Below are 14,411 nucleotides of genomic sequence, written 5' to 3'. Positions count from 1 at the left end.
GTGTGCTCCCAGAGCAAAACAATCCCTTTTTAAATGAGTATTTCCAGTTTATAACAACACGTTCTCTGATTGGTAATTTATGCTCGTGTTTTTACAGTTGGTGCCCACAAATATGTGAACCTTGCACATATTTGCAGGCAGTGCCTTTGTTCTCAGACTAAAGTGGGTTGCTCCAACGTTCAACGCTGCAAGAGTTGAGTGTCACTTTTCATTTTCAGACCATTTGGAACTTCAACTAAATTGATCCAAAAAGCAACCCCTACTAAAGATAACTTAAAAAATCAATTTGACGTTGACTATGTGGAAAAAAAAAAAACACTCCTGTGTTTTAGATTTCAAATAGAAATTCTCTAAAAGCGTTCATACTTACACCCCAGAGTGCACTCTGATGGAAGCGGTATTGAGTGGAATGCCGAATGAGCCCGTCTCTATAGCGTCGTCGTGGTAAGGTGTCACTCTGCCGCAGCCTTCTGGTTCAGTAAAAAGATCTATGTGGGGGATGCTGTAATCCTGCAGAACAGGGAGAAAAACAGCAATAATTAGCAGAGGCCAACACTAATCCTTCAATGATTCCTCCCAGAGAAAACAAGTGATTAGATGAGTCACAGACTCTTCTACTCCCGAGTCCCGACTGAATTCCACAAAGCAATTTAAGATCTGATGTGAGGTGAAGTTAAAAGGCAAACAGAGGGGAAGTTAGCAAATCGGAGAGCTCACCCTGACAGCAAGTCGAACAGAGCCGACGATCATCGGCGGAACGTCGTGCGGTTCAGTTTCCGGTCCCAGATCTGCCCACACGTTTTCCAGTTCAGTGCCTCCTTCTTCCAAGGCGATGATGCGGCCCTGAAAGCCAGGCTTCTCGTAGAGCAGCCAGCTGTGGTACAAACACACGTCCAATCAGGTAAAAGAGGCAAACAGGCGAAGTCGCAAAACGGAAAAGAGGAAGCAAATGTGCAAAAAAATGTCTTTGTAAACAATATGATTCATCTGGACCACTAAAAGCTCTAATTTAAAACATAAATCTCATTATGGTTACTCATTATTTAGTCTGCCATAAAAAGATTTAACCAAGCCTTGCTTGGAAAATAGACTTTTAATTCTTTGTTTGTTCGAGATGAGAAAATGTTGGTTTTACTTTGGAGTGGCTGCTAAAGGTCAAATCTTTGTTTTTTTTTATTAATATTATTATTTTTATCTTTATAATTTCCTCTCTATTGTTCTATTTCTGACCTCATTTAACTAAAGGCAGCTTAACAACATCATAGTTTTACTTGGTCTTTATTTTTTCTTCAACAGTTATTCAGCTCCATATAAAAAAATTAATGTAACTTGCTTTTCTTTAGCTTGTTTTAGGACAGCCTTATTATACTGCATAGATCTACAATAGCTTGAAAATTAAATACTGCAGAAAAACAAAATCACATTACGCTATGTTTCTAGTATGTATTTGTATAAAAGCACATAAAAAACGCACAAAAGTACATCTACAAGTAAATAGGTAGATGCACTAAGGATGAGAAAGTGATCTCTTTGGTCTAGTAAGTGCATCCCAGTTTTATATGTTCAGCAATGATTGTCAGGCTGAGGAGGAGAAAACATGTCTTGCATTGCAAACCATGAGGACACAAATGACTGGCAAATGTTGAAGCTACTTTGAGCAACGTTTATCTACGGAAGGCTGAAATGAAATATGAAGGAAACATGGCTGCTGTTGAAAAACGAGGAAGAAGAATGTGGCACACAGTAACGGCTTTACTCAACCAGATACCAGCCTTGAAACACACTGTACATTTACTTATACATACTTTTAACTTAAAAAGACAGTTTTGTTTTTAATTATTACTTGTCTGCTGACAGTTAACAGTTAATGATAGTGGAATTTAATGATCCTCAGACATTTATGAAGACTGCAGAGTTATAAATAAGGGTGCACCGATGGCAGTTTTCGATCTCTAAAAGGCCTGACCTGCCGATAACGATTTTGTTTTATAAGCGACACTGTCAGGTGTTATAAGCTCACACCTTCAATTTTCCAGTCTTATTTTATTGAAAAACATACCCTTGAACAATATACTAGAAACAATACAAACTTGTTTTAACTGGCCATGAGGTAGTGCTCTGAAATATAAATGAAGTTTAGTTTGTTAAAACTATTTTTAAAAAATCTGTAAAATCGGTTTGTCATGTCAGCCGGTCTCCCAAAATTAAGGAAATCAGAGCCGATTTATTGGTGCACCCCAACTTTAAAGGAAGTCGTCATTTTTTTTAAATTATCTTTTGTGAGCGGCACGGTGGATCAGTTGGTAGAGCTGTTGCCTCTCAGCAAAAAGGTCACCAATTCAAATCCCCGCTCGGGACCCTTCTGGGTGGAGTTTGTATGTTCTCTCTGTGCATGTGTGCGTTTTCTCCGGATACGCTGGTTTCCTCCCACAGATCAAAAACATGCATGTTAGACTGATTGGTAACTCTAAATAGTCCCTAGGTGTGAGTGAGAGAGTGAATGGTTGTTTGTCTCTATGTGTTCCTGTGATGTCCCCCGCCTCTCAGACAGTGATAGCTGGATATGGGCAGCAGTGGACCAAAAGTCTTCATCCATTTCAGGCTCATTAAAAAACTATTTCTCAAAAAAGACATCCCAATGTGAGAGACATATTTTGATATCGTTTGTTTAGTTTGACGTCGTCTTCTCAACCAAACAATGTTCCGATGTAAATGTGTGCGCCGAGCTTAAACTCGGTGAAATACGCCGAATGCTGATGTTGCCGAGTCTGATACATTCACAGCCTCTCAGCACCATCAGCACATCCACGGTCTATTTCAGGGTTCGTACTCGGTGCGTACGTTTGAGGAGCAACACGAATCTTGTGTGGTTCAGAAAACGGCGTCAAACGAAGCCATGAAAAAGTTCACTTTCAGCCAAGGTGGGGTTCTTTCACACCAATATGCCACTTTGGAGAACTTCTGTTTTTTGATTAGCCTAAAAATACTTCTGCCTTTTTTCCCCTCCATGCTCCATGACCTATAACAAATGTCACGGCTGATAAGGGACTTAATATTGATAACCTGTTGACAAATCCCTTCAAAAATGACAAGAATATCCCTTTAAGAGGATTGCACTGATATTTTTGTGCAGGCCAACAAAAGGAGTGCAGAATACTTAAAACACTGAATTCCTTAAAGAAAAGCCAAATGGATTAAAATTGTACCAAACAAAACAAGGTTATAAAACTAAAAGCCTGTCTTTTATTCTTTCTCCAGGTGGCTAATTACACAACAAACAATCCTGATGGTTAATTGGACCACGTGGATTCCTATCAATAGTCACATCTGAACTCAAGCTGGAAAATCTTGGCTAAATCCGTCCTCTCGCTTTGGGTCACAGCCCTCAGGCCACAAGGGTGCGGTATATTTCTACACTCTTGTAAACAGAAAAAGCTCCTAAGAGAAATTGTGCACAAAAGGGCTCCGTAAGGAAAAGATGGGGCTCTAAATTGTGACATTTCACTAAATTAATCCCACGAGAAGCCCTAACAGCCGCCCTCAGCCTCCCAAGACACTTGACATTAATTAGAACTATCTTTCACCACACATTTTCATCTGAAAATTTCTTCTTTTTTTTTTTTTTAAATAATACTCACCATCCTCTCACGACCTTCACAGATATGAGAGGCGAGAGCTCCAGAGACGAAGCATCTGCTACATCACTGTAAATCTCATAGGCTTGGCCATCGAACTGAGCTTTTTCAAACAGCACCAACTGCAGAGAGAGAGATGAAGGGCAGCGCGTGGAAAAAAAAAAAAATCAACACATTATGCATACAGAGAAATGAAAGCATCAAATGCCCAATCTGGCATTTAAAGCCAGGATTCAATGGATGCTGATGTTTTGCTATGGATGTGTTTACTACAGACAAATAGTTGATTCATAACCAAAAAAAAAAAAAAAAAAGCTCCAGGCACACAATCATGCACTGTTAATGTAACAACTCATTGCAACCTAAAACATAAAGAAAATCCAAAAATAAACAGCAAAAATGGAACTACTGTACTTTGAAGACTAACACACCCCTTTTCCTATTCGTCATGTCAAAAGCCCTCCTTTGCAAATCTTAAACAAAATCTACTTTAAATCTTTATTTTAATATAATGGACCTCGATCACATATTGTTAACTCTCAATTAGGCAAGAAACTAAATTTACTGAACACTGGGGGAATATATTTATGCAACAACTGCAACATTAGCACTGCCTCCGCAGCACTAAATGCCATGAATGTAATCGTATCCAGCTGAGAATTTACACTAGTTTACCCCCAAGAACACCAGATGAAAAGCAGAAGTTTTCACAAAACAAAGCGCTGTCTGTTTAGATTCCTCTCTCTCCGTCTTGTTTCCATTCAGTGTGGGCAAAGCTGTGACTACTGTACCTTTCCAGGGCGCTTGTGAAATCCCTTGACGGTTCTTATCTGGAATGAAAAAGCACACATAGTAAAGATTGTGACAAACACCACAGAGCGCAGGCAACTTCTATAAAAGAAGAAGAAAAAAAGTGAAACATGCTGATTAGTTTGTGCACCAGCTCTGCGTCTGCAGGTAATCTCAGCCTTTTCTGTTTACTTGTGGACACAGTGGGTGTTTGGGAAGTAGACAGCTCTGATTCACGACCGAGATGCCACACAGGAGCCAACGAGCCAAAAACAGAATGACTTCCTCAAACTCTAAAGCTAATTGTAAGTTTGACGCTTCAAATAGTGTTTCAATACCTGACACAGCTCCATCAACCAAAAACACCAAATCAACACTATTAATCTTTAAACAGGTATCTTTTAATGAGAAAACCAAAATAAATATGTTTGGGTGTCCTATATTTAATTAACTAATAGGTTCTTCTAAATGTGAAAAAGTGAAGTTTGACTACAGATAAGCCTGTGGTTTAGAAATCGCACAACAAAATTATGTCAGAATAAAAAATTGCGTGGGTTCATGTGGGGTACTTGTAATTAAAAGCTGTTCTCACAGTAAATTAAAATAAAATAAAAACTAAACTAATGAGGTAAAGTTGTAACGCTGCAATTCATTCACCTTAGAAGTTTGAAATCAGATCTGGGAATAACAACATTCAACTTCTCCATGTTAAATGTTACAGGTAGAAAAACCAGTAAGATTATCTCATTGTTTTGCTCTGTAATCAGGCTAATTATTGTTAGTAACAAAAGCCGATAACAAAACATTATGCATTTAAAGTCTGTAGAAATGTTTCCTAATAGAGACTGTAAAGTACTTTGTGTGTGTGGCTGATTTGTTGGTATTTGAACTGACAGACGTGAAAATAAAATGTTTATTACTGCAGCTGTAGAAGCCAACATTTGCAAATGAAACTGAAATGTGGTGTCACAAGCAGTTCAGCGTAGACCCAGAGACCTTCTTTGGAGTTGAACTCCTATCAATGTTATTAAAACATGCCTATTTTTGAAGAAAATGTCTATTTACGATGATGTGTTAATGGTATCTGACTATTGTCAGAAATATAATAAGAACACCGGCGTGTGGCTCAGTTAGTAGACCTGTTGCCTGTCAGCGAGAAGGTCATGGTTCAAATCCTAGCCCAGGATATTTCTGGGTAGAGTTTGCATGTTAACTCCGTGCATGCGTGGGTTTTCTCCAGGTACTCCAGTTTCCTCCCACAGACTAAAAACATGCATGTTAAGTTGATTGGTAACTCTAAATTGTCCCTAGGTGTGGGTGAGAGAGTGAATGGTTGTTTGTCTCCATGTGTCCTTGTGATGGAATGGAGACCTGTCCAGGGTGTCCCCGCCTCTCGCACAGTGACTGCTGGATATGGGCACCAGTGACCCAAAAAGGAAGAAGTGGGTAAAAGATAATGGATGGATAGATAATAGGTGCACAAAAATCAGAGGAGTTTAATAGAGACAAAAGTGATCTAGATCGCAAAACTCTCCAAATTACAGTAAGTAAAACTGTAATAGGTTTGTCCAAATAGATTTCTCACTTGTCATCTTTTGATTATTTATACGCTTATGCATGAAGCGAAAAGCTCCCATGGTGCTGCAAACAGCCACCATATTGGATTCAGAGGTTGGGGTTGGTTGAGGACCTCTGACTGGTCCTTTTTTTATTCTGATTTAAGAAAATCGATTTTTTTTAACTCCAACTTCCAAGAAAAATGGTAAATGGACTGTACTTATATAGCGCCTTTCTATCTTATCAAGATACTCAAAGCACTTTACACTACGATCTATATCCTCATTTACCCATTCTTACAGCACTCCACTATTTCTATACAAAGAATAATCAGAGCTTTATCACGTTCATACCCTGATGGGACACACGTCGGAGGCAATGAGGGGTTCATTGTCTTGCCCAGAGACACTTGGGCATGTTACTGCTGGTGGAATCGAACCCCCAACTCTTGCATTGGAGGACGACTGCTCTAACCACTCAGCCACAGCCGCCCAAAGAAAAAGCGAAAGACCTGAAAATGCAGGTGTTTTTGTAGTAAAATTGTAATAGAAAATCTGATGATTTTTATGAAAGTATCCAGCTGAGCATTTTTCATGCCTAAGTGAATAAAGTAAAAATGATTTAAAATTTCACAAGTATTTCTCCTGAACTTAACTGAAACTAAAAACATACAAAACTTGACATGCTCATTCGAGCCTTCGTTAGAGACAATGATTGAACCAGTTGGAACTGTGCAAATACCTTCATGGGTTTGTTTGAGCGCAAGTCAACAAATATTAGCAGGATATCCTTCAAGATATTTGGAAATCTGGATTAGCCTATAAATACTTGTGAGCTTTAACAGCGTTTGACCACAAAATGACAAGTAAAAACATTTTAACGTAGCCTTTTAAATCCCATAAACACAAAAAACCGTGATGCATTACTAGTAAATCCTCTGCAGCTTTAAAAAAATATTTTGTTGGATGAACTGACACAACGTGGTTCTCAAACATCACCAAAATTCTTATTGGTTGCAGCACAGTTCCTTTATTATCCAACTAAATGGCAACAAGACAAGAGAACAGTGAGGTAAAGACACAGTATTAGCACGAATGGAGAAAAACAACTGAATGTATAAAAATTTCCGTGCAAATTTCCATGCGGTGCAGTTTGAAGGAAAATTAAAGACAAAAGTAGTCACCATGCCAAAGTCAAAGTCAATACTTAAATCTTAACTCATAATAGTAAACCAGATGCTCCATTACATACATACAAAGTTTAATACACACTTACATGGTTTCTGAATGTGTTGTGTGGCTGAGTCAAAGGCTGCTTGAGTTCAGGAAGTGTAGCGTGTGTAGTTGGAGGAATCCCAGGAAAACCAGGAGCTGCAGCGTCAGGAACCAGACTTGGTTTCAAGACTTTGTCTGCCTTAGCTTCAGAAGCTGGAGATGCCATTTTTTCTGTTAGCTGCAGGCATAAACAGAAAAACATCAGGCGGAATGTCTCTGCCTTCAAAATGAACAACTTGAAGCTTATTGTTGTTTAAACGTCATTCTACGGTCATCTTTTTGGTGTTTTTCAGATTATAACGTTGCTTAACTTCAACTTGTCTCAACTGCACCGACATTTAGATCATTCTCATGCAGACAGAGTTCAACTAACCTCTGGTTTGACTTGTCCTCGTACGCTCTGCGCTGCTTTAGCTTGATCCTGTGGGAGGTACTTCTCCAAATAGTCCGGCAGCTTGATGTCGTTAAAAGAAGGAAGTGGAGGGCCTGAGTCACCAACCGCAGTCTCTGCAGCCTGGGCTTCCTCTTTGCTCTGCTTTGCTAGTGTGTCTTTGATTGTAGCTGTAGGGCTTGGTGGGGCCGGCTGGGGTGAAAGCAGAGGGCTGAGCTGGGGGGCTTTGCAGAGCAACACATTTTCTGAGCCCTCTGCCTGTGTTTGAGATTCATTCCTCTTCCCTCTAAAGCTGGAAGAGGCGAGACTGCTGAGGATAGAGCTCTTCTCCAAGCGAGACTTCACCTTTATCTGATCATCTTTCTCCTCCTTTGTGTCCTCCCCATCCTTGACAGCATTCTTGTCCTTGAGGTGCGAGAGAGTGTCAAAGCCACTGAGCAGCATGCTCCGTTCAGCAACGCTAACCCTGGCCGGTATGAGGCCAGATTTCGTCTCAGTGCTCTGAAGCTTCACTAGAAGGCTTGGAGTTGTGTCTAAAGCGAGCTGAGTCTTCTTTCTCAAGCCAAATGTGAACTCCTCAGGGTCGAACGTCTTCTCAAAGCGGTCCTCTCTGATGGCCGGCATCGCAAAGGAAGGCTGAGGTGCTCGAATGTGGTTGTGCTTACGTGGCGGGATGGAGAAAGGAGCACAGAGATTTTTGATTCTTTCCACAAAATCGTCATCATCTAGCTCGCCGGAAGTGTCCAGGAGATTGCTCTCACTTCCAGAAGAGGTCAGTTTTGCCTCGGAGACTTTAAGTTTGCGTTTGGGAACATCTATGTCTAGCCAGCTAGAGGGGGAATCTTGCTGTTGCGAGAAATCAGTTTTCATTAGTTTCTTTGGCAAAGTGAGTTTTTTCATGGATGAATGGTGCATTGAGTCAGGAATTGACTTATTAGCCTCTGGTAAAGAAGGAGCTTTTGGAGTTGGGATCATTTTTCCATCTGCTGGTTCCTTTTTGACTGTGTGGGGCGGCTGTGAATGTGGGGGGATATCGCCATTAGCAACAGGTAAAAGTTTATCCACTGGCTGGGTGAGCCTTTTCTCTGCTGCCTTGTTGGTTTCATTACTGGTGCAGATAGACGAGCTGCTACCAGAGCCGGTCTGAGTTATTTTCTCTGCATCATTAATTGAAGAGATGTTAATACTGTTCTCTTTATGTTTTGATCTGTCATCGGAGGTGTGGCTAAGATCTGGTTTTGTGTTTACTCCTTCTGAGGGCATGGGACTTCTTTGTAAATCACTGTCCCCTACTTCTGTCCTTGTTGATTTACAGTCAGAAATATGAGGCTTTGATGAATCTGACTTTACTGATTGTGTCATGGCGATCTGGGCAGGTATGAGCACTGGAGTGTCATTAGTGCCCTCTGCTCTTACGCCCTCATCGGATGCAGCAGCTTTGGTAATAGGTTTGGAGTTGAAGAACCCTGCATCATTAGCTTCATGTGCGCATGAGTCATTGAGCAAACTCGTTGTTTTTTCCACAGATGCAGATCCATGTGGGGGCTCAGCTGCAGTCACCACTGACTTTCTTTCAGTTTCAGAGCTTTCTGTGGATCGTGTTTGTGACTCAGGAGGCACATCTATAGCTGTCTCCACCTTTCGAGGCTGTTTATCACTCTCAGTGTTCCTCACAGCCTCATTAGTCCGGATGGTTGTACAAATAGGATTTTCAGGAGTCACGGTGGCATTCTGTGTTTGAACAGGGAGGGCTGGTGATCCACTAGTCCTTTCAGACGACTGACAGGGTGTTTCTAATTGCTTGGCTTTTTCAACACTCCTCTCTTTCCCTGAGCTACTTAGTCCTCTGCGGGAAGCACCGTCCTTTGTGGCGCTTTTGTCTGAAAGCATGAGCTGCTGTGTTTTTTCTTTGACTTGATTTGTTTCCTTGCTGCCCACCATTTCTAATTTTGCACCGTCTTCAGTCTCAGCTTGATTTGTTAGCTCTGTGTCCGAGCCTGGAGGCTGCTGTGTTTTTGTCTTTCCCTTTTGTTTACTTTCTGATTCGGGCTGCACTGATGAGGCTTTATCCAATTTAGGTTGTCCGTTAGATGACTCTTGCTTTGCGGCAGGAGGCTTCTCATGATGCTGTTCAGATGAGGAGGTTGTTAACAGGGAGGGGGTGGAAATTTCACTGCTGTCCTCTAAAACCTTTTTTCTTTCTGATGTGAATGCGAGGCTGTGTTCCTCTAATTTTTCCTCCTGTTGGCGTACAATATCAACCTCCTTGTCTATAGTCTCCTTTGTTCCACTGGTAAGAGCAGCAGTATCAGGTTCATCTCTGTTGACAGGTGTTTCAGTTGATCCCTCCTGCTCGTTTAGCATTTTTTCAGTACGTTTTGCTTCAAATGAAGTATGCAACACTGTCTGTTTGGCTGATCCCTCTGTATCGCTCTTTAATATCTCCTGTTTAACATCATTTGGAGGCTGTACAGCTGATGTATCTTCTGGGAGTTTTTGAGATGCTAATGACATCGTTTCTGGAAGTGGTTTGGAAGCAGAAGGCGCCTCGTCTGTATTATCTGCTTCCCCCTGTTTAATAGTTTTATCTTTGATTTGGTTATTTGGGCTTCTGGGACTGGCTGGTTCTTTGCTTTTCCTTCTTTTAGAGCGAGAGCTTGTTCGGTTAGGGCTTTTAGGTTGTGGGGCTGTGCTATTGGTCAAATGTGCTAAACTAGCTGGATCACTGTGTTCAATAATGTTTGGTTTTGTGTGCTGTTCTTCTGTCGTTTCTTTTGTTTTAGAGTCCATTAGTTGCATCTCTGAAGGGGATAAATGCTCCCCAACAGCATAACTACCCAGTCCATCTGGTTTTGATCTTATCTCTGGTGTTGTTTTAATAGCTATGGGCTCGTTTGCATCCAGTTTGTCCTGATCACCCAGTTCTGATGACTTTGATCCTGAAATTGCTAAAGCCAAAGAGGATTCTTGAGATGTTCCTGTTATTGGTGGTGTTTGTTGAGTTGGTTTTTCTTCTAACTTGCTCACTTCTGCAAATACTTTTGCTCGCTCCTTGATTGTTATTGGCGTCTCCTTGTTCAGTGATGTGGGGCCAGACTTTGGTTTGTCAGAATGTTCAGTTGATCTTGACCTCTGCTCTGATGAAAAAATATCTGCTTTAATCCTGCCTGTGACTGTGACTGGCGAGACGTCGGCACTCCTCGGGGTTTGGATGGTCGTATCTTGCTGCTTTCGCTCAAAGAGGCTAATTTTAGCCGCAATCCGTCCCACAGAAGCTTTAGGTTCTTCAACGATCTTCATTGTGTTAGGAAGTCTGAAAAGATTAAATGTACCATTTTAAAAGTATTCTTTAAAAGCTTCCTTAACTGCACTGAGATTTGTTTGACCTCAGAATCACATCTTTACTGTATCTAGACTAATCCAAGGTACAGAGCTGAACTTTGTGTTATGACTCATGCCGCCCTCTCACTGTGGAAACACCTGTGTTAATTTTACCACTAAGAGCCAGGTCATGGCAGACAAAAGCAAAAGGCAAGCAAAATAGGATTTAAGGAAAGTACAAAACTTTTTTTTTTTTTTTATCCCCAATAAAGTTGTATTTTTTAGTTGCTGGACTAATATTTTAAGGAAATGCAAAGAATCACTGTTCAATTCACTTGTGATTCAGTGTTTTTTCCATTTAAAATCTTAACTTACCTCTTATTAGTCTTTGTTTTGGGCTTATCTTCGGCTCCATCTGTGGTATTCTTTATTGCAGTGTCTAAAACTTCAGCTGCTGGGTTGAGCTTTGGAACAAAAGGAACCTGTTTTGTAAAAAGCTTCACTTCACTCCGAGAAACCTTGATGCTCCTACGTTTGGACTCCGGCGTCTCCGTCTTCCTCTCGACTTTGTAAAAACTGTCGTCCTGGTCCATGTTTGAAAAACCATCCAGGTGCGCCTCAGTGACTCCAGCGACTGAGAGTGAATCCTGGAAGTTGTCCAAGTGCTTGACCATATCTGAGGAGGGACTATCACATTCTCCACCTTCAGGTAAAACCTGTAACGTTGGGTTGGGCTTAAAGGAGGAGTCTTCAGATGCCTCTTTAAGGTGAACATTTGGACTTGTGCTCAGGGGACTGGTCGCTGAGCTGTCTGACGGGGAGAATACTTCTGCAGCCTGAGTATCTCCCGTCTTTTTTTCCACAGGACTCTTCCCTCCATCTCCCTGAGAGTTCTTCCTGACTCTCCTTCGGTTGGCATTTTTACGGCCCATGTCGTCCGCCTCAGTTTGTTCTCTTTCAGACTCAGGCTCAGACTGGGAGCCTTTGTGTGGTTTTAGCGACACTCCCACTAGAGTACTATAATAACTCTGTGCACCGACAGCCGGTGTTACATTTTTCTCTGCACTTAGACTCGAACTGTTCGGTAAATCAAAACACGGTGATGACTTTGCCCTTGCAAAAACCTGTAAGCTTTTTTTGACTGTTGTGCAGACAACTTCCTTTCCAGCACACTTGTTTTGGTCACTCAGATTCACGCTGGTCTCCTCCAGGTACACGTGGAGCCTCTTGCCTGTTTGTGCTCGTCTGTGTGCGTGAGTCTGGGTATGGGCCTGGTCAAAGTCCCACGCCACTCCCTGCGTAGACGAAGAAGACAGATGTCTCAGATGACTGACATTCTTCTGAGAACTTCCACTTGATGATGCACCGTTGCTGGTCTCCACCCTCTCTTCGCCCTGCCCTGTTCTTTGCTTCCTCCACGGCTCACGCTCCTCCTCTCTTGGACGTCCTTCTCCTGTCTCAGTGCAGCTCACAACAGAGCCGTCTCTGTGGGCAGACTGCGAGGCGTCCTCCTCTTCACAAGGGAGAACACTTTTGAAGAGTGGACTAGTGTTCCAGTCCTGCCAGCGCTGTTCCCTTGCGTGGGCTCTCACAAAATCCTCCTCATCCTCTCCTGTGTTCTCAGTCCAGTCACAAGGTGAGGATGCATTTTCACTGGGAGACTTTGGAGCATTTCCCCTCCATGGAGAGAACCAACTGCCGATACGACCCAACACTCCAGTACTCGGCTGCTCTTCAGGGCTCTCAGACTAAAGCAAATTTAGAAGATAAATAAATCAGATTAATATTAATTTACACATTTATGAATGAGTTAGGAAACATGCAACTGAAAATATTTGAACTTATAGTATTTTTTTTAGTAAATAAATTAAAAAGTACAACCAGGATGTTATTTGTAATTGTGCAAACTGTCTATATTGCTAAAAAAAAAAAAAAAAAAGGGGGGGGGTGGGCAGGCTGGCGGTTCTAAGAAAATAGACATTTCTACTGCTGCCATGCATCTCTTAGCACTAGCAAAGACATGCAATGGTGCTTATAAGCTTACCGTAGAAAATACCAAATCATTCAGACTCTTTATGTAGGTTGTGAACATGATTTTGCCTTAGAACAAAAACTCCTACAGAGCAATAAAACAAACAGAAAATCATTTCACCAGAATAAACAATGGCAGTGGGTGAACATTACCTCATAAAGATTCACTGCCTCACCAAAAGCCAATAAATAAATAAAAAGTGAAAGATTATATATATATATATATATATATATATATATATATAAAGTGACTTTTCTAAATGTAAAGCAGACTCCAATGTCAGACCAAGTTCAACTCACCCTTAATTACTTGAAGGAAACTTTCCTCTCTTTAAACGCAAACAGCTGAGAGACAGTCCTGGTTAAGATCTTCTCTAAAATTCATGATCACCTGATGGACTCGTTGCGTTTGCTCCTCCAGTTATTTAAGCATCCCCAACTATCTGAGCGCAGTAATAAACGCGTCCTGCTGAAGTTCAGCCCCCTCCGACAGAGCGCGCGCAGCCCAGACAGAAGTTCGAATGCTGCTTTCAAGTGCTGCTCGTAAACTTTGAAACATCAGTGTCATGCGATGAATTCCGCGTCAAACCCCAGTTTCATTTCAGTTATCTGGAAGTCTAACTGATAGAAAACATCTGGGTGTTCAAGTTTTCATTGCTTACATTTAATTATCAGTAAAAAAAAATAAAAAAACAGTTTGTTTTATTATCAGTTTGTGTTTAAAGCGGAAAAGAAAAACCCTTTAATTACTTTTAAAAGCTTAACGAGTCGATAGTATTCATGTAATCTTTCGCTTTGAGGGTTTAAATTAGGTTTGCATGCTTTCATTTTGAAAAACGTGTTTTCTCATTGCTGCAGCTCCTCCTGTAAAATTATTTAGAAAGCTTCTTTGTAAACTCTGTTCTCTTAAAAAAAAAAAAAAAAAAAAAAAAGTACTGTATTTCAGACGATTTGAAGTGTGATGATGTGTGCACGAGCAATAAATATCTTACTTGTTGAGGATAACTTTTTGAATGATCTCAGTTTGAAGAAATTGAGTTTAAGTTTGACAGCATTGATGAGCTATGGCTGGTCCAAGCGGGGCCTTTACACCAGCATCAGTTTGGCATTTCATGGCTGTTTTGTGACTCAGGCTGCTCCGGAAGTGCTACAGCTAGCTTCTGCTGCCGTAATTTAAACGCAATGTAAATCAAGATATGGATGGGCGGTTGTTTAGGAATCAATCAATCAATCAATCAATCCATCAATCCATCAATCCATCAATCCATCAATCCATCAATCCATCAATCCATCCATCAATCCATCCATCCATCCATCCATCCATCCATCCATCCATCCATCCATCCATCCATCCATCCATCCATCCATCCATCCATCCATCCATCCAGCCATCCATCCATCCATCCATCCATC

The 14,411-nt window shown here is 41.2% G+C and overlaps 1 protein-coding gene across 1 annotated transcript in view; it reads right to left on the bottom strand.

The window, feature by feature from the left end:
* LOC119417920 (beta/gamma crystallin domain-containing protein 1) overlaps window positions 1-12,963 on the bottom strand; it is a 43,944-nt gene extending 30,981 nt beyond the window's left edge. The window contains exons 1-8 of the mRNA XM_037685169.1: window positions 12,955-12,963; window positions 11,343-12,715; window positions 7,629-10,959; window positions 7,257-7,433; window positions 4,427-4,465; window positions 3,639-3,757; window positions 718-874; window positions 371-510 (exon numbers count right to left, since the gene is read on the bottom strand). Coding sequence (XP_037541097.1) covers window positions 371-510; window positions 718-874; window positions 3,639-3,757; window positions 4,427-4,465; window positions 7,257-7,433; window positions 7,629-10,959; window positions 11,343-12,715; window positions 12,955-12,963 — 5,345 coding nt within the window. The remainder of the gene's footprint in view (window positions 1-370; window positions 511-717; window positions 875-3,638; window positions 3,758-4,426; window positions 4,466-7,256; window positions 7,434-7,628; window positions 10,960-11,342; window positions 12,716-12,954) is intronic.
* Between the last annotated feature and the right edge of the window lie 1,448 nt (window positions 12,964-14,411).

The sequence above is a fragment of the Nematolebias whitei genome, chromosome 12 (genome assembly GCF_014905685.2).
Source record: "Nematolebias whitei isolate Nwh7 chromosome 12, NemWhi1, whole genome shotgun sequence".
Taxonomy (NCBI): Eukaryota; Metazoa; Chordata; class Actinopteri; order Cyprinodontiformes; family Rivulidae; genus Nematolebias; species Nematolebias whitei.
Note: the sequence above shows the minus strand (reverse complement) of the source record. Positions and strands in the feature narration are given on the sequence as shown.